Source organism: Eucalyptus grandis, chromosome 8 (genome assembly GCF_016545825.1).
Source record: "Eucalyptus grandis isolate ANBG69807.140 chromosome 8, ASM1654582v1, whole genome shotgun sequence".
Classification (NCBI taxonomy): Eukaryota; Viridiplantae; Streptophyta; class Magnoliopsida; order Myrtales; family Myrtaceae; genus Eucalyptus; species Eucalyptus grandis.
Window position 1 is genome coordinate 60734492 of NC_052619.1, and position 24638 is coordinate 60759129.

The window sequence follows — 24638 nt, forward strand, 5'->3', positions numbered from 1 at the left end:
AAACAACAGTCAATATACCCACGCTGAATTCCTAAGACCGTACATCGTTTTTTCTTTTTTTCTCGCCCACAAGCAGCCTGACTTGCACGCACATCCTTGTCCTCATTAGTTGATTTTCTTGTCTCTACCATAGCAGATCCCACAAAACTCCAGTGCAATTATAGTTCGCACTCGCGGGGGACTTTTTACCAACCAAAAAAACAATAAATGAGAGAGAAAGATGAAAGCCATTCAGTGAGGCACAATTATTGAAAATCTCCCCTTCAGCCATGGGAGTGCTGCACGGCACTTACTAATTGAAATTTAATGCTACGAAATACCACAGATTAGTATTCACATTATTATTTTTTACCATCAAAAACCCCAAATTAGTTCATTTGTGATAAATCTACCTTTGTTTCCAAGAAATTGGATCAATACTAGAACAAATCCAGACACAGACCCACGGGGAACCCCAACCGCAACCCCAGCCAAGCCATGACCTAGCCTCCTCATCCGCTACCGCAACCACCCCTGAGATAATCAATGCCCCACTACAATCTACCTCTCCTCCGTCCAAAATCCCCCCTCCGCCTGCAGAAAATTCACAAAGTCTAGCCTGAGTCGTCCACGCTCTGGAGATGAGGCGTGAGATGGAGAAGCCCTGGTTAGCTGAGAAAGCTGGGGGAAAGGAGCAGATCTGTGGAGCCGGGGGACGCACCAAGAAGCCCGTGAGGAAGAGGGGGAAAAAATGATCCCCGGTTTTAGAAGTGTATTTTCTGTTGACCGCAAAGAAATTTCCCCACTCTAGTCCTACATGAATTAAAAATAGGATAGATAACATTTTGAGAGAATTTCAATTCAACTTTAGTCAATACTAGCATGTAACCTTGCACGATTCGAGGGTACTTTAATTCTCAAAAAAAAACGAAATGCAACTTTTTATAAAACTAAAATCTTGTTCATACTTCATGTGTAAGCAACAGTCCCTTAACATAGGCACATTATAATATACATTGCAATGGTAAGAAATTGATTAAGTTGACATTATTAGTCATGTGTCGAGGTTTCGGTTTCCAATTCCCTGCAGATCTTTGTATACCATGATTTGTGTTTTCGACACTATATTGTTGCTCCCGTGTTCAACAATCTGTATCCAGATCGAGCCTAGATTATTGTGCTGAAGTCCTGCCTCCAATTTGCTGTTGTTCCAGGACACCAAGAAATGATAACGAAACAATTGGACAAGTCTTAGCCGCAACAAAATAGCACCAAATTACATGTCTTGTTCATCTATAATAAATAACTGGGCAGCTCTTTGCTTTAAATGAGTCAATCAGCAACCCAACCTTGTCCCAGAGCTCAAAAATGACTACGAGAATGGACCAAACAGCATAATACTTCCTGGAGATTGGTGGCGGGCCGAGTACTGCAACTGCAAGAACAAATTTCTGACAGCAATAACAATGTGCTTGTGCTGACGTTCAAAGCTTGAGCATGAGAAGAAACAAAAGAGCTTGGACTCTTGAAGAGCTACAGACTACTTTTGGTAAACCTTAGATTGCTAACAAAATTGAGGATTAGCAATCGAAAACCAGTCCCCTCTTAAAGAAAGTGTAATCACAACATCTCAACTAGGTTGATGCACATAATGATAGACGCGCATGAATATTCCAAAGAGCTTACAAGAAAACGCAATGCCTAGTAACTACTGGGTACAGTAGAAAAGAACATTCAAAGCCCACGATTTATCCCGGGAAGCAACAGACTTTGATCCCCTGACATGAGGTACAAACGACATAATAAATTCAAGCTTTCCGAAGTGTTCCATTAGCACGGGCAGCTTCTATTGATTTCAGTTCTTCCACGACTTCAGACATGGAAGGCCGCTGCTCAGGTTCCGGTTGGAGGCATAATGAAACTAGCTGTGCTATTTGGTGTGCAGAGTCTGCGTAATATTTGCCCTTCAATCTAGAGTCCATTATAGTCCTCACTTTTTTTTTTACTGGATAAGAGTGGTTTGGCCCACTTCACTAAATCAACTTTGCCTGCTGGACGGCTTGGATCAATTGCCCTCAAGCCTGTTAGTGTCTCAAGCAACACGACACCGAAACTGAAAACATTACTCTTTACATAGAGATGCCGTGTAAAATCCACGAGTTTTACGTGATGTTGCAGAGGAGCATCAGAAAATAACTTCCTGATATATTGTGAAAATTCAAGACTGAACGTCCTTCAGCATTAAAAGTCACCAGAAACCACTTTACAATGGAAAAATTACCGGTTGCCATTTATTCAGGGGCAGCATAGCCATGGGTACCCATAACTTGTTTTGAAATAGGTGACATGCCCCCTCGAGGACCAGACTTCACCAATCCATAGTCCGAGAGTTTGGCCGTGTAAGACTACAGAAGAACCAGACAATGGATTAGACTCGGGTTTCAGCCTAAATATCAATCAAAAACTTCCATGAATCTAGCAAAAAACCATTTGGAGGTATCTAAAAGCAACTGGGGACCGGTTAATGGTCATGTCTCATGTTGTGGACTTAACATCAAATCTAAGAAGGATAGATTTGCAATCAACAATAACCCTTTCATCAGTTAAGCAAGCAGAGGGAAACATAGGATCTCCACTCGATATTATGACTCCTTTCTCCTGGTTAGAGGACAATATTCCAAGTCTTTGAAGTGAGATACTAGGCATGTCATCGTCATCATTATCCTTCTCCCAAGAATTTGACTAGAATGCTAATAGAGTTCATATAAATTTTGTGATACTAGACAATAATCATTATAAGGAGGATAAAATAACAACCCCATCTAGCAAAATATTTGCACTTTTGAAATCCATGTGTATCATGTTACAGGAATTGTGCAAGAAGGCCAGGCTTGTGGCAGCCCCGACCATAATCTTGAGGCGTTCATCCCATGGAAGACTTGCAGTGGAGCCACCTGTACCAGAGTAATGGACAGTGTAAAAAGTAAGTGATGCTTCAACGCGAGTACATGTTCAAACCAGCCTGAATTTTGAAATTAGCACATGTATCGACTATGACTATCAACTGACCAAGTAGATATGCTAAACAATTGGCATCCTTAAGGAGACTTTTCTGAAATCCACGGAGTGATTAGACCACTTACTTCTGAATAGCCAGTTTTCCAAACTGCCCATTGGCATGAACTCATAAACAAGAGCTAGATTTTCATTGTCGCGACAAAATCCCAGGAGCTTGGCAAGGTTAGGGTAGGATATCTTTCCAATAAAGGCTATCTCCCTCTGCACGAAAATAAGCAAAAGAGTCTCACACATGGTCAGTAGTAAAAGATATGAAAGAAATGGAAGCCCCCACACTAAACCAGGTAGATGTTTTTCTCCTTAAGCTTCAAATGGTCAAAGAAATGAAACAATCACAATGGAAAAGTTGATATCGAAACAAAAGGTACAGAATGGGAACTGTTCAGTTTAACTAGTAGTTTTTTTTTTTTTTTTTTGGCTGAAAGTTTAACTAGTAGTTTGATTGAAGACTTATTGTGATTGTGCGTCCTGTAATATAAAAAACATATCAATATTGGTAAAATGTACTTCAAGTCATAATAGCTCTGTAGAAAATATCTAGCTCGCCATGAACCAGCACTAGCTATGCAGTATCATTGGAATTTGTGACTGAAACCATTTATAATTTGCGATCAAACTGGTAACTTTATCTTGCAGTGGTGTATCCACCCTATATGGTTTGATAAGCCTTGCAATGTGTTTCGGTTCTTGAATATAGAAGGAGAACTCGCCCGAAGGAAGAAGAAACCAAGTTCACTATGAAAAGAACTGCATTGCATTAGTCAAAGAAGGTTAGAAAGACGAGTCGCTAAGGGCTATGATCACATTGAAATGGTTAATCATTACATGGATGGAAGACTGAACTTATATTTGTGCAATTTCTTCATTCGTTGCAATCGAATTACACTAAGTATGTTCTTCCAATAGTTAGCATCATAGAAGCCAATGGCCACACACACTACAAGACATGGGTTTACTAAGTCAATTACAAAATAAAATAAATGCAAAAAGAAAGTTCATCACCGTTAACTAAATGAAGCCCTAAAATCTATTTTGCTGAGGACCTTAGTGACCAAATAATCTTAAGAACAAAATTGCTTCTTAGATTCTTCTTTTACTTCATTTAAATTCAAATAATGCACATTGTGTACACTAAAGTGGGGGGTTAATAACTGAAAACTTCACGAGGATCGTGAACATACGTTTAGGTAATATCACCAACAATAGTGTTGTCTGCTGCCTACTGCCATATATGCACCCAACAAAGCCGATGAGGCCATCAATGAACTCTCAGAAATATCTCATCTCTCTATAACCAAAATCAGATGTGAAGGCCTTATTAGTATTGGGCTTAAGGCCCGTCCGCCCAAGTTGAACCCAAAAAGCCCGGCCCATGGGAATAGGGCCCGTGGAAGGAGAGAGGTATAAAAGGGAGGAGAGAGAGAGAAAAACACACCATTTTGTTTTAGAAAAAGACATACGTTTTTTCTCTCAACATACACTCCCTCTCTCTCTCGTTTTCTTCAAAGCAAAAAAGGAAAACAGTGAAGTACGTAGGCCAATTTGCTTCACCGAATCAAACAGGAGCAAATTTCTCTTCCTCTATCGGCGTCGGTGTTTAATCTGTGGCTAAAAGGTACGCTCGAATCTGTAGTGTGCTTTAGGATCGGTGATACATGTTGTTTTTCCCGGGCTTCGCTTCCGCATTGATTTAGGGGTTCGATTTAGTGTCGAATCTAGTTTTCAGGGATCCGTTATTCCCAATATTGGTATCAGAGCCCTAGTTCACGTTTTCCTGACTTGTTTGATGATTTTTGATTGATTTTTTGCAAAAAGCAATTCGGCCGTACGGATCAGGGCGAGAAATCCCGACACCCGAGCGCTGTTCAGCCATTTTTCCGTGTTTTCGTAAGTCGAAATCGAATTCTAATGGCATAGGAGACGTCGAGACGAGTCCGGCGACAGGTCGTGCACCGCCGGGTGAGGCCGCACGCACCCACACGCGCGGACGGAAGCCTCGCATGTGGGCACGACGCGCCGGAAGCGCGTGTCTCGCCCGGCGCATGCGACACACGCGCCGGTCGGCGGCGAACCGACGCATGCTCGCCGCCGGTCGGTGAACCGGCACGTGCTCGCCGCCGGTCGGCGAACCGGCACGTGCTCGCCGCCGGTTGGCGAACCGACACGGGCGTCCGCGGACCAACGCGTGCCGCGTCGGCATGACGTCACCCAACGGTCGAACCGCTAGGGTGACGTCATCGATGACGTCGGCACAACGACGTTCGCCGAAGCGGTCACCGGTCGGCGACCCGACCCGAGGACGTCGGCACGCGCGCCGCGCGTGCCGTCGCCCGTTCCCGAAATGGTCCAACCGGTCCAACGACCGTTGACCGTTGACTTTGACCGTTGACCGGAAAAAAAAAAAAAAAAAAAAAAAGGAAAAGAATGTGTTTCTTTTTCAATTAAGTCTGTGTGGATTATAATGTGATCCCTTATTTGTTCTGCATTTGTTGCAGGAACAATGCCTCCTACGAGATTACGCACACCTATTCGCGCAATTATCGATGAACAAAAGGATAATTTTGTATAAGTTGATAGCTGAGCTGACTGATCATCGATGGGAGAGTGGTGACTTAATTGATCACGTCTTTGAAGTCAACAGGAAAATTTAACAGGTCATATGGAATGGTCGTTCTATGTCACAGTCAGAGATGGTGCGATTTTTCATAAACACTCTTCCACCGAATGGCAAGATGTGTTGAATCGCATATAGGATGTCAACGAAGTTGCTTCCTATAAGAAAATTGTGATGGATTTTGTAAATGAATATTACTGTATTGTTTCAAGGGAAAAGATCAAGAAATTGAACAAAAGAGGATCTTTCCGGTTCGTGTGCTGACTTGATACTAGTTGTATTGGCTGATATATGTTAAGTGTGATTTGTGGACATATTATGTAATGATTACTACCTAATTGTGTTAGTTGAAAGCATTATTGTTTTATTGGATGTCTATTATATGTTGCTTTCTCATTATTGCTGGTTGTGGGTAATTAGCTGTGAGTAGTTTTAGAAGTTTTGTAGCTTCATAGAATTGATTTTGCATAAGAATATTATATTGATGATAGTTTTAAGTTAGAATTTTGGAGGATGATTGGAAACATAGTGACTTTTTGATTCTGAACCATTACTTGAAATTATTCATTAATATGATGGGTCTATGTAAATAGGGATGTATAAATTATAGGCATTAATAATTCGTGCATATTTGTCTGATTTGTTCGGATCAATGGCTTCACCACAAAGAGCATAGTTCCGAGCTGAACAAAGGTGAAAAGCTCAATGGTGACAACTATGAAATTTGGTAAATGAAAATCCAGTATGTGCTAGAAGAGCAAGAAGCACTTGAGGCTCTTAACCTAACCATGGTAGAACCTGAAGAGGGAACCACTGCACAGCACAAAAGAGACAAAGAAGCTTTTTTTGCGTGGAAAAGAAAGAACTCTCTAGCTCGCATCACGTTGCTGAGCAGCATGGAAAATGACGTCATGCGAGAGTTTCGGCGTTTTGACAATACCAAGGAAATGTGGGAAATGTGGGAGGCATTGGCAGCTAGATTTGGTCATACTTCGGTGACTAGACTAAGGCAACTCACTATCAGGTTTGACTCTTATAAGAAGCCTCATGGTCAGACCATGAAGCAACATCTTAGAAAGATGTCAAACATGATAACTGAGTTGAAAGATGCTGGCCATGTCCTCACAGATGAGCAGCAAGTGCAAGCAGTGATTCATTCCTTGCCTCAGAGTTGGAAGCATATGAAGATGCACCTGACTCATAATGAAAATATCAAAACCTTTGAGGATGCAATGCGTCATCTTGAGCTGGAAAAGGACCGCCTGTTGGTGGCTAAGCCGGATGCTGAACTCTATCATGCTAATTCTAGCTCAAATGGAGCTTCGAGCTCCAAGCGCAAGCGCCCTAACTGGTTTGATAAGGGGAAAGGCAAGGAAGAAGCAGGTCCTTCAGGGAAGAAACCCAAGTTTAACCAACATGAAAGAGGGAAGCGTCCTCGCATGAAAAAGCTTGCAAGGGTGAAATGCTACAACTGTAACAAGAAGGGTCACTATGCTCGTGACTATCGTGAGCCAAAGAAGGTATGCACCCCTTGTACTTTTCAAAACTTTGCTTTTGTGTCGAGTTCTGTGTTCTTAAGCGAGTCTAATCCTTTGTGGACTGTGAATTCAGGAGCGACGGACCATGTAGCGAAGGATAGAGGATCCTTCGTGGAATTCGGGACGAGTACCAACTAGAACTAAATGGATCTATGTGGGAAACAACTCCAGAGCTGAAGTGAAAGGAATTGGCACATGCCAACTGAATATGCGTGGTGGACGCACTTTGTTCCTTCATGATGTGTTGTATGCTCCGGAGATTCATCGGAATTTAGTGTCTGTATTAGTGCTGGTTAAATTAGGTTTTAATATGAACTTCTATAGTAGAGGTGTGAATTTTTTTTTGGATACAAATTACTATGGTTGTGGTTATTTTTTGGATGGTTTTATTGTATTAGATATTGATTATGTTAATGCTAATGTTTGTTATTCCCTTCTCACGTCTCCCAATAAATATGATAATGATGTGAATGTGTGGCATGCTAGACTTGGTCACATTGGCCAACATCGTATGAATAGACTAGCCAAAGAGGGCTTATTGGGCAATATTGAAAAAGTCGATTTGTCCATATGTAAGCATTGCCTAGAAGGGAAAACGATAAGGAAACCATTTGGAAAAGGAAAAAGAGCTGAATTTCCTCTACATTTAATCCATTCTGATGTCTGTGGTCCAATGAATGTGAAAGGAAAGCATGGGGCTGTTTATTTTATCACTTTTATTGATAATTATACTCGATTCGGATATGTCTATTTGATTTCTCATAAATCTGAAGCAATAAGTTGTTTTAAAAGGTTTATGAACCTGGTAGAGAATCAATTAGACAAGAAAATAAAAGCATTGAGATCCGATCGAGGTCGATAATATTTATCTGATGAGTTCAGAAAATTATGTGATGAAAAATGAATAGAAAGACAGTTGTCTATTCCATATACTCCTCAACAAAATGGTGTTGCGGAGAGAAGAAACAGAACCCTACTGGAAATGGTTAGGTCCATGATGTCGCATTCTAACTTACCTATTACCTTTTGGAGTGATACGTTGTTAACTGCTGCCTATATACTTAACCGTGTGCCTTCCAAATCAGTTACTTCCACTCCATATGAGTTATGGACAGGTAGAAAACCGGACTTAAGTTTTCTTAAGCCATGGGGTTGTGCTGCCTATACACATGAGTCCTCTCACAAATTTGGGAAATTGAGTCCCAGAGGAAATAAGAGTATTTTCATAAGGTACTCTGAACATTCGAAAGGATATGTGTTCATAGGTGAGCAGGAAGGTGGGAGTATAACTGAGTTTGAATCACGAGATGTTACATTCCTAGAGGATGAATTTCCTAAGAAGGGCGAAATAGGGGAAGATCGTTTCCTATTTGAGACCTTGGATCAGGATAATGATGTTAATGGAGTTCGTCCAAGTAGGAGTAATATGAGAAGTGATGAATTGAATTCAACTCATTCTCAATTGCAACCACATGATGAGACGACATCATCATTACCTAATCCAAGTGGGAGCATGATGGGGAATGATGTACAGAGTGTACAATCCCCCATACGGCGAACAAGTCGCCAAAGTATTCCCCAATGACGTTTTGACATTGAAGGGGAAACTTTTATGGTTGCTCCACAAGATGAGGATGAGCCAAGAAATATTAATGAGGCTCTGAATTGCCCTAGTAAGGAAAAATGGATTAATGCAATGGAAGAGGAAATGGAGTCAATGAAATCAAACCAAGTGCGGGAACTAGTTAATCGCAAAAGGACACAGAGCTATTGGGAACAAATGGGTTCTCAAAATAAAGCGAAAGGCTGATGGCTCGATTGAAAGGCATAAGGCTCGCCTTGTGGCGAATGGGGGTATAATCAACAGGAAGGAACTGATTATGAAGATACGTTTTCTCCGTAGTGAGATTTACCTCGATTCGCATTATTTCAGTAATAGTGGCTAGTCTGGATCTTGAGTTACATCAAATGGATGTAAAGACTGCTTTCCTCAATGGAGAATTAGAGGAAAAAATGTATATGGAACAACCTGCTAGTTTCATAGTGAAAGGCCAAGAAAAAAAAGTATGTCGACTTTTGAGGTCAATATATGGTCTTAAGCAGTCATCAAGACAATGGTATATACGTTTTCATAATGCCATAATGGCATATGATTTTACAATGATTGATGATGATCATTGTGTATATATCAAAAGATCCAAGGATCAATTTATGATCATATCATTATATGTTGATGATATACTAATTGCCGGAAGCAATATGGAGTTTGTTAAGACTATCAAGAGTTGGTTGTCTTCCAACTTTGAGATGAAGGACATGGGTGAGGCTGCATACATTCTTGGAGTTAAGATTTCAAGAGATCGTTCGAAGAGATCGTTGTCTCTTTCGCAAGAAACCTATATAAATAAGGTTCTTGAACGATTTCGTATGCAAGATTGTAAACCCATAGACACTCCTATTGCAAAAGGTGAAGGATTGAGCCATAGACTGTGTCCAAAGACTTCACAAGAGAATGAACAAATGAAACATGTTCCTTATGCAAGTTCTGTTGGGAGCTTGATGTACACTATGATGTGTACAAGACTCGACATATGTTTTGCGGTTGGAATGGTGAGTAGATACCAATCCAATCCAAGTCCAGCACATTGGAAGGCCGTTAAGAGAGTACTGAGATGTCTGGAGGGAACTGCTGATTACAAGTTGAATTACCAAGGAAATGATCTGCGACTTGAAGGCTATTTAGATGCTGATTGGGGAGGAGATTTAGATGAAAGAAAATCTACCTCAGGATTTGCTTTCTTACTGAGCAATGGTGCCATATCATGGAGTAGTAAGAAGCAAACGTGCATAGCCCTATCCACGATGAAAGCTGAGTTCGTGGCATTATCAGCAGCAGTACAAGAAGGAGTTTGGCTTAAGAGATTCTTGGATCATTTAGGTGTTATTGAGAAAGCTACGAATCCATTATTGGTTAACTATGATAGCCAAGCAGCTATAGCGTACACCAAAAATCCAAAATATCATGGCAAGACCAAACATATAGATACTAAGTATAACTTTGTGGATATGGTTGCACGAAAGGATGTGAACTTACAGTACATATCTACGCATAGAATGGTAGCAGATCCTATGACAAAGCCAATACCTAGAGATGTGTTTTGTGGTCATGTAAAATCTCTAGGATTGCGTAGAGTCTGATGTACTGGATTGTAATTTCCCTGAGTTGTTCACATTTATGAACTAGTGTTGTTTCATTATTAATGCCTATGAATATTTGTTTGATCTTTATGCATCTTAATGCTCAGTGCATTACTTTATGTTGAGGAAGTATGTCAGACAGATAAAAGATTAGCCTACTCACACGGGTAATCACCTCTATTTACTGTGTGATAAATAGAGATGAGACTGTTTTTAAGCTTATTATCTAGGTGATAATCGAGAGCTCAAGCTTAAAATACGTATGTCGCCTTAACTGAGTGTTAAGATAAGGATATAATACTTACCATGTCCAAAAGTAAATACCCTACATATTTTACTTTATCTGTCTAAGATGCCAGATGTGAGTTCTGATGAATTTTGTAAAAGAGTAGATACATGAACTCAAGTTAGACATTGGGTATGTCTGAACTATCATCTGTACGGTATTGAAATGTGTAGACATACGCTCCATGGGAAATAAGTTAATATCGTAATACGTATTTCATACTACGTATGCATGAGCCGACCAATAAGAGTGGCAAAAAGTTTGATCTCAACTTTTATGACGTGTGAGACTCTTGAGGAAAAGAGTTCCTCAATTTTAGTGCCCTCATGACTTTTACTTATTCTCAAGGTTTCTATTTAGTGTTTGCTATCTTAGGATGTTGCCAATGGTCATGAGTTGATTTGATCTAATGGGACATTTCTAGAAAAGTAAGCTGAACTGAAATTGAGAGTTTGAAGGAAAGAGGAAGATCGATTTTGGAGAATCACATTATAATTTTGTATTCACTAGTCGACCAATTATGACTGTCTTTGTGATAATTATAATTGTGAATACAATATATATATATATATATATATATATATATATATATCATTGTTTAAAGGAGATCAAGAGAGATATAAATGTGATCAATCGATCTAGGATACTGCATACTAAGTCTACTCGGAGTGTGACGCCCATTATGAGCTGCTATATATTCCTAACAAATGTATAGCAACGAGCTCTCAAAGTATGCTGGTCGCACGGATTATTCACCAGTATAAATGTTGAAAAGAGGTAAAGAGAATCTTGTTCGGTCCACCATGTGCGAGTGGGAGATGAAGGCCTTATTAGTATTGGGCTTAAGGCCCGTCCGCCCAAGTTGCGCCCAGAAAGCCCGGCCCACGGGAATAGGGCCCGTGGAAGGAGAGAGGTATAAAAGGGAGGAGAGAGAGAGAAAAACACACCGTTTTGTTTTAGAAAAAGACGTACGTTTTTTTTTTCTCTATTGCACATACTCATTGTTGATTACAACAGGAATCTACGTCGGTGAGGGCTACGTGATTCACTTAACAAGGACAGGAGTTGAGGAGATGAGTCTCCATCGCTTCCAGCAAGAAGGCGGGAACCTCTATTCCCTCCGCTTATATGCATATGGGCGGCCGCAACTTGGGTATTGGCTGACGAGATGGGGGACTTGCGCCACCTTACCCCAAACCAAATTGCCCCTGGAAGTCGTGAACAAGGCTCGCGAGCTTCATGAACACGATAGTTTCGGCAAGTACGGCCTCATCAATAACAACTGTGAGCATTTCGCCTCGTTTTGCCGGACCGGCATACGGGCAAGTGCACAGACAGCATTGGTCAGTGCTTGTCTACAGAAGATCAGTGAAGTCAAAGGATGGTTCATGAAGCTTCTGCAGGGTAAGTTCGAGTGACTCAAAATTTCCACGAATCTTTCCTTCCCTGTCTTTCTTTTTACAAGCAACTATTTTCATCAGTTTGAGAGTCATTGTCTGTCATCCAGCAGTGAAAGGAATGAAACTTCAGTTTTGTATATCCACTTTTGAACTGGAATGGGCAGCGAGAGACATGCGCATGTGCACGGAGGAAGAACTGAGATAAGAAAATGTATGAAAGCCGTAAAGCTATGTTCATTGTTATTTGATGTGCCTAGAAATATGTGATGATTTCTGTCTGTTGGAGCTCGGTCCTCCTAGTTAGACTTGCCATAAGAAGGTAACATCTAATCCTGAATGCATTTCTTACATTCAAATCAATTGACTTTGGTGCATGTTGGATACATTCTTTTGGCATTCGAGAAATAATTGGAGAAACAAAACAACAGTGAAATCGCACTAGACTATCAAAAGGGTTTGTTCCACAAGTGCACAATCTTTTCCTTCTCAGCGACCTCTCTCTCTCTCGACAATATTGTCATATATTTTGTTGTTCTTGCTTGGCCACCATTACCATTTACTTTAAAGCATTAAATGAATGACCTTGTTTTTCTTCACGGTGATCTCTCTCTCTCTCTCTCTCTCTCTCTCTCTCTCTCTCTCTCTCCCCAACAAGGTTCCAATTATATAACAGGAATTGGGTGGGCCACATACAGCAGAGAGTTTAAGTTAGATTGGTGTACTGTTGACGTGGTCTGCACTGTTAACAAAGACACTAGCAGATTTACTTCTATCCTTCCGAGAAAATATTGGCTGGGTTGTACACTCCACGTCAGCGAGATGTAAGATCACTCGGCGATCGACATGTGGCTCCCACGTAGGCGAGGCGTCGAGGTTTAAAATTTTGCGCGCCGCTCCGGGGGCCCACCACTGACGCTCTCTCTCCTCTGCGACCTCTGCTCTCCTGTCCACTCGTCCTCTCTCTCCTCTCTCTCTCCCCGTTCTCCTCGTTCTCCGTTCCGTTTTGCGAGAGAACAAAAGTCGCAAGGCTTCTCTCCGAATGCTCTTCCAATCCTCTACTCTCTCCTCCGCTGGTTGCCCGCGACGCCTCATCCGCTGGTTGCCTGCGACGCCGACGTCCTTTCCACCTCCGGCGACGCCTCTGCTCTCCTCCGCTGGTTGCTCGTGACGCCGACGCCAACGCCGCGCCCACCTCCGCCTCCGCCGACACCTCTGCTCTCTCTCCTCCCTGCGACGCCTCTGCCGACGCCCGCCTCCGCCTCCGCCGAAGCCTCGACCGATCGTTCAGCTGGGGACTCTGCTCATATCTCACAGCGTCCTCGTCAGGTACCGCAGTAGCTTCTCGGTCTTTGATTATCTCTGCTCGTTGTTATTCGGGCGAATCTGTTCCCGGCTACTCGGCGCGAGCTCACGCACTTCTTCGACATTGTGGAGTTTTCGCGAGTGTCATCGCTACGTTACGGGGTTCGCTCTGCTTTTGCTGCCGACGTCGACGCCCACCTCCGCCTCCCGTGATGCCTCCGCCGACGCCCGTCTCCGCCTCCGCCGAAGCCTCGACCGATCGTTCGGCTGGGGACTCTGCTCATATCTCACAGCGTCCTCGTCAGGTATCGCAGTAGCTTCTCGGTCTTTGATTATCTCTGCTCGTTGTTATTCGGGCAAATCTGTTCCGGCGACTCAAGCGCGAGCTCAGGCGCTTCTTCGACCTTGTGGACTTCTTAAGGTTAATTGCATTAAATTGAAGTTGTTAGCGACCAGACCGTAAATTTTCAAAATATGCAATTACTGTTTCACACATGATGGCTCTGTTTTTTTACTTGTTGGAGGAATGGATGATAATGAAGGACATGCTGCATGATTTAATTGTAGCAACCTTGTGTTATATGAGAGATGAGAAAAGTTGCAACCAACTCCCTCAAAAAGAAAACAAAAATGTACGATATCACCCTTTTGTGCTGAAATCAAAATTCTTGCATCCATCTGCACCATTTTTCTGTGAATGAATTGTACATATATTTTAGGTGTTGGTCTTATGTCTATAATAGATCACTCTTGTCTTCCCAGGTTTGGCCATGTGAATTATGAAGACCCTCACTTCAATGTTGGCTTGCTAGTCTTCAGCATTCATGGAAATCATGATGATCCTGCTGGAGTGGTATGTGATGAGTGGCCAAATGCTTGGTTTGATAACTTTCTGCATGTTTTTGTGTTTATAAATTATGGACTTGCAAAGTATCCATTTTACATGTCTGTCATGTTTGTGGAAAGGTGCAAAAAGCCTAAGTTCTCGTCTCAACTAAATGGTGAAGTAAGAGCAAATTTTCCCCTAAAAAGTCAGATCGGGCGTTTGTTTATAATGTACAGCATTGGGCCTCCACATCATAAATATTTGTTGTAATGCTGGACATATTGTTTTAAGATTTATTGTGGCCCCAACATCATCAAACTTCTGTCCAGGCTTCTTTTCAATTAAGAGAAAATCAGAAAGAGCTTGAAAAAATTGTCCTCTCAAATAGATACATGCTTCCACATGTGATACAAGAAATGGGACTGTAAGATGCCCTGTTCTTTTCAATGAATTGCATGTATTCATATTAGAGATTACTATTTGGTGTGTATATCTTTCATAGGATCGCAGGTTGCTGTGCTGTGGTATGGTGATGGTTGGACTGAACGATCTTCCTTGGTCACTTAAACATGTTTATAAAGTGCGCTTGCATTTTTTTTTTTTGGTTCTGCCAGAGTTCACTTCTCAAGTTTACAAGTGGTCTGCTGATCAAAAGTTCATTCTTAGTTTAAATGTTTTCGTGGGGGAAGGTAATATTTCTGCAAGCTAAAGACAACCACAAGTCTGCTGATCAAAAGTTCATTCTTATTTTAAATGTTATGTTTCTGTTATGCTTCTGTGTTGATACTTTTTTGTTTATGAACATGTGCAGAACAAAATTGCTAGGGATTCCGACACCTTGAAATGCGAGGAGGAGGATCTAATTCTTAAAGTCGGCGAGTGTTTGGAGGCAAGAAGTTATCAATTGAGACTTGTTATCCTTACAATGTGGTGAATTTAGTCTCATCCAACCATTTAATGTGTGGAGTTCTTCCAATTTTTTGGGGGCTTTAGCTCATTTGCTTCAATCTGTAGTTAGGCTTTAACTTTCTGCTATGATTGTGGCTGTTATTAGAGTAAAGCAAGAATTTCTTGTATATCTTTTTGTAAGGTCTTTCCAGCAGTTACAGAAGGGCATTTCAATGAGAGAAACTAGGAGCTTGGATACAGTCTCGAGCATTATTTTTGCCTGTTGGTTTTAATTCCCGTTGATGATAGGCTGAAGTTCTTTTTAACTCATCTTCTTCCTGCCAAGTGCTGCCTAAAGTAAAGATTGATGCTTAATTGACTTTTTTCTTTATATTCAGGAACGCGTTAAGGAACGTTCTGTACATCCCAGTGACACCCCACATGGAACATCCAGTGCACCTTCTGTGGAGGTAAATCTAGCTGTAGTGCTGATTATCCTTCTTGGATTCTTATGAGTTTCTCTGTGAAGCCATTAACTGCTAAATTTTTCATGTTAAATTCTGCCCAGGCTGCTAGAAATAGGAGTGCTGCAGGAATAGGAAGCACAGTTTCTTTTAGCGATGATGAGGACACAGCAGAGATACTCGGCTCAAACTCTGCCACCAGAGGCCGGAAAGGATCATTGGGAGTTTCTAGATCCTCCCGTGCTACTTCAGATCTAGGAAGAGGGAAAACTTCTACAATAGGAAGGGGCAGGGGAAGAGGATCTGCTAATTTGAAGCAAACTACTCTTGATTCAGCTTTGGTATCTCGCCGTCGTGAAAGGTTAGTAGAGGATGTAGTCATGAACTCGAGCTTACGGATTAAAGTTGTCGAACTCCAATGTCCCATATCCTGAATCAACTAGCTAAAGATTATTTGCATTCTCAAGTGATCTGGCTTTGCAATTGAAGTGCTTCAGGGAAATAATTAGCATTAGCGTCTGGTGTAATATGTGGATACAGTAGGCTCTCTGATAGTGATGATTTGTCTGCATAAATTAAATTAAAATATGGTATTTTCAAATGGCAATCTGGATAGTCATTTGTTGAGATCATTAAATTGAATGTGCAGAGCTTTTGTACTCAGAGAACTTGGATAGAGTGCAATGTTTTAATCTGTGGACAACCTAATACCTGGAAAAGTGCCAGCATTATAGCATATAAGTTATAGCTCGCTCACTGTGTGTGTATGTGTATGATGACCGGCTTCCTATGGCTTAAATTAAGCCTTTGAAAGAACAAGGATGTGAAATTGACTGATGTCCGTAAGCATCTGTATTGAGTCTGCAATACCCCCAAAACTTCTTGTTTACATGGGTTTTTAACTTTAAATGATGGGATGCCTTTATTGCCGCCAGTGGTTTATAAAGCCATGTATAGGGAGGAAGAGATGTTAATGTTGATGCCTATATCCCTGTGAGTCCTAGGAGCTCATCTCAATTCCTCATCTCGTCTCTCTCTCTCTCTCTCTCTCTCTCTCTCTCTCTCTCTATCTCTACATCTGTTGAGACCTGAGACCCCACAAGTGGTGGGTTGCTCTGCATCTGGATCTCCCCAAGATTTGAACATCTGAGAGGTGTCCAAGGCTCTCCTCTCTCTCTCTCTCTCTCTCTTCAGAGTCGAGTGAGGTACTTTCTTGAAACACGGTCGCTCCTCCTTTTCCTGACTCCTGTTCTTGTTCTTGCTCTGTTTCGCAACTGTTCATTTCCTTCTTTGGTACTTTGCTTTTCTTCTTCCTTCTCTATCGCATGTAATGCAGATCCCGTTGACATTTGACCCCACCTTCATCCCTTTCGCTCTTCTCTGTTCTCTTCCAAAGTAATTCGCAGAGGATCTGGTTGTTCTTGGGTGTAAACTTCGTTTCTTGTTCTCTTCTTGATCCTAGCTCCGCAAATTCAGTTGACCAGTCATTGCTTATCACAGTTAGATTTTGTTTGAGCAAGGACTAGATGGGTCGTCACAAATTTACTGATTCTTGGGTGGTATCCTCAGATTTAGTTGCCCCTCGGCAACAGAGTACTATCACTTCGATTGCACTCTGCATTCTTTATGTTTCTTCTGCGGATCTTGGTTTGCTAATTAGGTTCTGCTTTAGTCAAAACTCAGGTGGATGTGACGCTATATACTTTGGTGGGCGTCCATTTCAATGAAGATCTTTCACGTTCTAACTTTTCCTTTTGTTGCCTGTTCTCTTTTAATTGTGAGTTTTTCTTGTTGAAAGTCAACAGTTATTCTGAAGAGAGAACATTGATGAATAAAAGTATTATCGACAGCTGAATTGGGGAATGCCTCTCATCTCAAGGAATTATGAAATCACATGAAGTGTGTCCAATTAGTTTGCTTTCCTTGATTATCTGTGGTTTCTTTTTGCTCCACTTCAGATGAAGTTTGTCTCGTTCCCTGAGTGTAGCTTAGACTACCAAGACTACACTCCCTGCACGGATCCTAAGGTACGAGCAGACCAAATAGTTTGTTGTATCTGATCTACCAGAACGAATCTAAGATATGTGGTTTTCTTCTTTTGGGCACAGAGGTGGAGGAAGTATGGCATGCATCGTCTGACTTTCATGGAGCGCCATTGCCCGGCGGTTTTTGAGGGAAAGGAATGCTTGGTCCCGCCACGAGAAGGGTACAAGCCGCCGATCAGATGGCCAAAGAGCAGGGACGAATGTTGGTACAGGTAATTGTGTTTCCTCAATCATACTAGAAAACAGAAATTTCTGAATTCATGACACGATAGTGAAAATGGATATGTGGATCGGGTCATAGGAACGTGCCATAGATTGGATCAACGAGGAGAAATCAAACCAGAACTGGCCGAGAAAGCAAGGAGAGAAGTTTCTTTTTCCTGGTGGCGGTACGATGTTTCCCAAGGGTGTGAGTGCATATGTTGATTTGATGCAAGATCTGATCCCGGGTATGAAAGATGGCACAGTTCAAACAGCCATTGACACGGGTTGTGGGGTGAGTTTGTACTTACTCATGAAGGGGAAAAGAATTGTGGTACTTTTTTTAATTAGCATTTCTGAGATGTGCAGATGCTTCTGTGGTTTAATAGATTTGGCACTTACAGTTCTAGTGGTAGTTTTAGCTGATGCCTACAATATCTTTAAATTGTTTCAGGTTGCAAGCTGGGAGGCAATTTGTTGGATCATGGGATATTAACCGTTTCTCTTGCCCCTCGAGATAATCATGAAGCTCAAGTCCAATTTGCCTTGGAACAGGGGATTCCGGCAATACTAGGCATCATCTCTACGCAATGGCTACCTTTCCCGTCGAACTCATTCGATATGGCCCACTGCTCAAGATGCCTTATCCCATGGACTGAATTTGGTAACTCCTTTTCCTGATGCGTTGAATCTAAATACCAGGAAGAATTGGATGTCGGGTATGAAATCTCTCTTTTCTTACTTATGAAAGTGCATTGGTCATAGGTGGTTTACACCTCCTAGAAATCAACCGGATACTGCGGCCTGGAGGTTTCTAGGTCCTCTCAGGACCACCAGTCAACTACCAAAACCGCTGGCGTGGATGGAACACCACCGTGCAGGAACAGAAGTCAGATTATGACAGACTGCAGAAGCTTCTCACCTCAATGTGCTTCAAGCTGTATAACAAGAAGGATGACATCGCCATGTGGCAGAAAACCTCAAACAGCAGTTGCTACAATTGCCTTGCGAAACCTAATGCCTACCCACCGAAATGCGATGACAGCCTTGAACTGGACTCTGCTTGGTATACTCCGCTCCATCCTTGCGTGGTTGTTCCGGATCCAAAGCTCAAGAATATCAGTCTCAAATCCATCCCCAAATGGCCTGAGCGACTGCACGTCGCACCTAAGCGCATGTCAGAAATACAAGGAGGAAGCGCGAGTGCTTTCAAGCACGATGATAGTAAGTGGAAGGTGCGGGCAAAGCACTACAAGAAAGTAGTACCTGCACTTGGGATTGATAAAATAAGAAACGTCATGGATATGAACACTGTCTATGGAGGTTTTGCAGCTAGTCTGATTGATGATCCATTATGGGTTATGAACGTTGTCTTGTCCTATAGTGCCAATACTCTTGCCATCAAGCATTTATGTGTGCGTTATAATTGTGTACTAATATATTTTTTTGAACATTCAAATCTAACTTCTTCATTTTGACTTAGGAGTGTACGTCAAAGCTTAAATTCTAAGCCCGATTATGATTCAATGCAACATTTGTCCATCATTATGACATCATACTATCAAGTAATCAACGACTAAATTGCGGAGAATGATCGATAAATCCGTGATGTCCTATTCCTTTGCACTTGAGTTCACTACTAAAGATAAGAATTAGATCCAAATATGATATGAATGTGGAAAAAATGTCCGCTCATCTTTTCATGCCCTGCAGCTTCACTACTAATTCACATCTTGGTGCCACTCATCAGCATTGTTTAAGTAAACATTGGTATGAAAACTTTCTAACGAAAAATAAGTATTGGTGGACGTTGTTATATGAAACTCCATTGTTATATGAAACTCCATAATCATTGACAAATAAATATTCACGATACATTTTATAAAATTAATTTATTAAAATACGAAATATTATCATCAATTGACTAAATAAGTAAACACTTTCAACCATCAAATAAATTTTTAAGTCCTTGTTCTCTGCAATCTCATTGAACATCTCAATGCACTTCTTGACAAGATTTTCCTGATGACCTTCAGAATCTTGTTCTATTGCAGCATCTCACGAGAAATGTTGAGGGACAAGTCATCAAAATCGACAACTCCTTTCACGAATCCAAGATACTCTGGAATGAGCTCCTTGCAGTTGTCCATAATGAAAACCCTCCTAACATAGAGCTTGATGTTGTTCATCTTCTTGCGAGTATCGAAGAGATCGAACAGAGCACATTTTGGGACGAACAAAATAGCCTTGAATTCAAGCTGCCCCTCAATAGAGGAGTGCTTCACGGCAAGATGGTCTTCCCAATCATTGGTCAAGCTCTTGTAGAAGGAAGCATACTCCTCCTTGGTGATCTCCTCTGGCTTTCACAGCCAGATGGGTTTCATTTTGTTGATGAGCTGCCACTCATGAGAAACGTCCTTAATCTTCTTCTTCTTGGACTTCTTTTCTTCCTTCTCCTCATTGACATCCTCAACATCTCCTTCCTCTTCCTTCTCGGGCTCATCGTCCTCATCATCACTGATCTCTTTCTCGGTTGTCTTCTCAGTCCATAGATAGATGGGGTAGCTAATGAACTCCGGTCCTTAATCCTTCTTTCTTCCAGGTACTCCAGCTGAGGAAAACAGAGACGTGACGCTGTTAGCATCATGTATCATCCAAAACCATAGTAAATCTTTTCCACCAATTCATAAAAGCAACTATAAATGAACTCACCTGCTCCTCCTTAAGGAAGAGGGTGATATTGGTCCCTCTGCCGAGTTGCTGCCCACTCACATTTCTCGTAACGGTGAAGGAACCACTGGCCTGGGACTCCCAGATGTACTGCTCATCATTGTGCTTAGTAGTCACAATGACTTTCTCAGCCACCAAATAAGCAGAGTAGAAACCAACACCAAATTGACCGATCATGCTCATGAATTCTTTCGTCCTCAACCTCGCAATCGTACCCAGGTTGTTCACAAGATCTGTCCAATTCATCTCACAACTTAAATGAACTCAGCGTAACAGTTACTGTTATCACGTAGGAACATAGCCATAGCCAAAAGACGCGAGCAAGAAAATTGACCAATCTCTATCAGCCAATTACATTACCTGCTTTAGTCATGCCAATGCCGCTGTCAATGATCAAAAGGGTCTTGTTGGCCTTGTCCGGCACCAGCCTAATGAACAGCTCGAGCTGCGCATCGAGCTTGCTCTTGTCCGTGAGGCTCTCGTATCTAATCTTATCCAACGCCTAAAGCACACACAAACCGATAACAGATCAGAATCAACATATCACCTTCAGCATCACAATATTGCATTCCGATCACGATTATTTCTCAACAATGCCTAAGGCAGAGCCATCCAATCAACTAAAAATGACACTCTTAAGTCTTCGCCAGGCATTGAACAACTACTTCAAGCAAACATAAATCTCTCTGATCTTCAAGCCTGCAAGCCATTACTAACACCTAACAGACAAAAGATATTGAACAAGGCAACACCCATCGTCCCAACCATTTCTGATGCACGCTTCGCCTCTGCTACAACATCCTTAAGTGAGAGTGCAGCTGCGGCTGCAGCTCCAGCGACCTTATATTGACAAATGAAAGCAAAGAATCATATCAGTATTCTTCACTTTCACTACTCATAAACGTAGGGCAAGAAGTGTGGAGTCTCTCAACAACAATGGACCATAGATATTGCCAGATGCATGGAAATTTCAGAAGAATAATTTGAAAGGGATGTCCTTCTGACTTTCTTAATTAAAAATTCAAAAACTTTCTACAAATTGATTTGCCAAAAACAGGAGCTTCCTATGTTAAAGATCTATTACAACAAGAAAATATGAGAGTTTTTAAAGTTGACGTAGTCACTCGAATAGATAAAAGTGATGGTGGCAAAAATTAAGGATACAAGCGTGGACCATGAAAAGTGGGGAAGGAAAAGATTCTTGTTTAGTGCCAAAAGGGACATTTAAAGCACAACCTTTCAGAGAGAAAGAGACCACAAACCTTGTGAAGTAGAATAGTCCATGCCAATCCTCTCCTCCGGACTATGCCTCGAGGGGGAGGTAAAGCACAATCATCTCCAACAATCACCATCTGCAATAAGGCATAACCTTTTGACACCAGTCTCCAGCATATGTTAAAATCACAATCACATGTAGAAGTAATTACAGGGGAAGTACCTCAACCATGTAACCTTCAGATTTAGCCAGCTCAGCAGCCAATCCAAAGTTCAAGCGATCACCGGTATAATTCTGCAAAAGGGAGATTGTAATCCTTCTTCTGTTAGATCTTCTGTTTTGGACAGATGTCATAGCACAGGGAAATAAGTACTTGTGGTCTATGCGGCTGCTAGAACTGCATAAACTCCCGGAATTTCCGTGGCAATGAAAGTGCCGTTTACAAAATTTTTAGTTTTTCCCTTGTATACACAAGTTTACATGTATGCGAAAATACTCTATAAGGTGGTAGGATAAAGTAAAGGAAGTACCTTGACAATAAGTAGACACCCCATTGGACCAGTTACAGCTCAGATACCCTGAAATATATACAATAGAGCAAAATGAATCTCATAGACAAGGAGACAAAACATAAAGCCTCACTGAAACTGAGCTGTTGGAGATGGGAGTTTATTCTCACCTTCCTTAACTAACCAACACAAAACTAATCAAATATGAGATACCATTGTTACCTTAGCAGAGAGACAAGACAACCAAGTATTCCAAATATTATTTCCATGGAAGTCCAGAAAGACAAAATGCTGACCGCAAGAAAAGACTCCAACCAGATAATGTACAATCGCAATTAATTTTCCTTTTATTCCACAACTTGAGACAAAAGCAGCAAAACTCAGAGAGGATGAAGGTACCAATATTCCTTGCAATTATGCTCAAGCATATTAGTCTCAACGAACAATGATTAGATAAACAAAGTAGCTTTTCCACCAAAAGCATCCATGCTCCAGCTCCCTGCAAAGTTACAATTGGCATCAAAAACAGAATCCAGATATTTGCAGTTAATGTATTTCAAATCCTTTCAGCTTAAGAATCAATCCGATGGAAGAGATGCTCTACAATTGATAAGAGAGACCCCATGTAAAAGCATCCATGATGAAGAATACAGATCAGAATACCTGATTATTTAAAGGGTGAACAAGATGCTCGAAATAAGTGACCACATAATAAAATTAGCAAGGGCACGCATCAATTTGTAAACCCAATTCTGCATACACTAAGTTGACATTTTTGTTGTTAGATAAAATAGATTCATTATGCCAACCTATTCTAAACTGTCTCTACATTCCAAATGCCCTCTTGATATCTTTTCTTGTAGCAATTTTATCTCTTTCATTAATAATAACTTCCCAAAGCATCCCTTCAGATGCATAAATCTTCACTAGAACATTACGAATATTTTCTCGGTGCGCATATCAAATAGCTTCTGGAGAACAATGAAATAATCAGTACAAATCTCTATTAAACCACAGACCCCCCAAGAAAAAAAAAAAGAACACAACCACCACCACCACCACCAAAAAGGTAAGAAAAATGCAATATGTGAACCTCTCAAGTGAAGTAACCAATTGTGAGTATTAATATATTCAGGCAATATTGACAAATATCCATTCAAGCACCAAACTGACTAAAATGTGAAACATCTCCAGCTTCAAACAAACTTTTCGTGCATGTGTGCACATTTGGACCGAGAGAGAGAGAGAGAGAGAGTGAAGCACTTAATATATCCGTAGCTCTGCAATTAGATAATGCATTTAGTTAGACTTAAGACATCATTATACATGAAGACAGCTATATTATAAAAGCACTTTAGCAAACATAAGTATATGAGATTTTTTTCTCCTATGAAATTGTCAAATGTGATTGTCAAGATGGAATATCCAATTTATTAAAAAGTTCTAAGAAAACTAAACTTACAATATTTAGATAATTCATAGATCACCGCTTCACGTCCCATATCATCTATTGCACGTACATCCACCGTGAATACCACCTGCCACCAGGCAAATTAAATCGCTCCACATGGATCAAGAATTCTGAGCTATCTTTAGACAGCCTTGCTATAATAACCAGAAGGCAGATGAACAATTTCTTACTTGGCCTGGAATGACATTACTTGCACTTGGCCACGATGATATCTCTCCAACAGTGCAAACAAGTGAAGTGGAAAGTGACTGCACTGTCGTATCCTTGTAGTGACCATTGAAAGAAAGAAAATCTTCAGGACGTTTACAAAGACTTTCTAGTAACACAATGAGTTTAGCTGCAGCTGACATAGGGTCCTGACGCATAGACATTGGAACCGTACCAGCATGCCCCTGAGAACCTTTGACAGTTACCTGCAAAATATTGTCAAAAGGTAGAGAGCTTCACAGTCTATAATGTATGCATTCTTCTGGAAGTGTCATTTACAAAATTCAATAACTAAACATAAGACATTGCACTCTGGCATATGAATAATCCATAGGAATATGGCCCAAGAAGAGATTTTCCTAGGGTTAACTGTTGAAGGCCTATTGCCTCTCATCATATTGACAAATTAAGCAACTTAGATGGATGATACGAAGGCTAAGTGTGATCCTATTCCCAATATAATGCACACCATTAGCTATAGCAAAATCATGTGAAGAAATTACCTCTAACAGAAAATAGAAAACTCTCACGGGCGTTAACCAATTCCCTTACGCAGCAAGATCTTCTAATATTAACAAATTAAACAGGGTGCATGGTTAATTTCAAACATCCATTATACCTTCAATCTTGTCTGTCCAGCTATTCCTTTCACCGCACCGAGAGGCAAACCCCTCCATTCTAGTACA

General features: G+C 41.1%; 3 protein-coding genes and 2 pseudogenes across 5 annotated transcripts; 2 read left to right on the forward strand and 3 right to left on the reverse strand.

Annotated features, from left to right (window-relative positions):
* Positions 1–1773: 1773 nt before the first annotated feature.
* On the reverse strand, positions 1774–3432 carry LOC104429577 (probable serine/threonine-protein kinase PIX13). The gene is given in 5 exon segments (XM_039301118.1): positions 1774–1982; positions 1984–2123; positions 2261–2384; positions 2797–2933; positions 3123–3432. Coding segments are annotated over 5 exon segments (765 nt in total). The 5' UTR covers positions 3292–3432; the 3' UTR covers positions 1774–1787.
* Positions 3433–14034: 10602 nt separating this feature from the next.
* Positions 14035–17515, forward strand: LOC104426009 (double-strand break repair protein MRE11-like). Of its 3 annotated transcripts, none has more exons than XM_039301120.1 (5): positions 14035–14248; positions 15033–15110; positions 15508–15579; positions 15678–15934; positions 17379–17515. In XM_039301120.1, exons 1-5 carry the CDS (start codon positions 14093–14095, stop codon positions 17425–17427), a joined length of 612 nt encoding a protein of 203 aa, XP_039157054.1. In that variant the 5' UTR covers positions 14035–14092; the 3' UTR covers positions 17428–17515. The 3 variants fall into 3 exon arrangements, with proteins under 3 accessions (XP_039157054.1, XP_039157055.1, XP_039157056.1); XM_039301121.1 differs by having other exon boundaries at positions 14036–14248; positions 17372–17515; XM_039301122.1 differs by lacking the exon at positions 14035–14248 and adding an exon at positions 14829–14910 and having other exon boundaries at positions 17379–17513.
* On the forward strand, positions 17487–19332 carry LOC120287765 (annotated as a pseudogene).
* A 318-nt stretch (positions 19333–19650) lies between these two features.
* Positions 19651–23776, reverse strand: LOC104450938 (annotated as a pseudogene).
* LOC120286041 (allantoate deiminase 2-like) lies at positions 22724–24629 on the reverse strand. The gene is made up of 4 exons (XM_039300207.1): positions 24561–24629; positions 23916–24158; positions 23737–23812; positions 22724–22773 (listed from the first exon to the last, which is right to left on the reverse strand). Exons 1-4 carry the CDS (start codon positions 24627–24629, stop codon positions 22724–22726), a joined length of 438 nt encoding a protein of 145 aa, XP_039156141.1.
* Between the last annotated feature and the right edge of the window lie 9 nt (positions 24630–24638).

Bases quoted from the DNA above. Each gene is read 5' to 3' on its own strand.
- LOC120286041 (XM_039300207.1), bottom strand. From the start codon at position 24,629: ATGGAGGGGTTTGCCTCTCGGTGCGGTGAAAGGAATAGCTGGACAGAC. The intron at 24,159-24,560 runs GTTTGAAATTAA...AATATTTTGCAG, and splicing joins AGATTGAAGGTATAATGGAT to GTAACTGTCAAAGGTTCTCA. The intron at 23,813-23,915 runs GTAAGAAATTGT...GCCTGGTGGCAG, and splicing joins GTAATGTCATTCCAGGCCAA to GTGGTATTCACGGTGGATGT.
- LOC104426009 (XM_039301120.1), top strand. From the start codon at position 14,093: ATGAATTGTACATATATTTTAGGTGTTGGTCTTATGTCTATAATAGAT. The intron at 15,111-15,507 runs GCAAGAAGTTAT...CTTTATATTCAG, and splicing joins AAGTCGGCGAGTGTTTGGAG to GAACGCGTTAAGGAACGTTC. The intron at 15,935-17,378 runs GTTAGTAGAGGA...GAAAGTCAACAG, and splicing joins GTATCTCGCCGTCGTGAAAG to TTATTCTGAAGAGAGAACAT.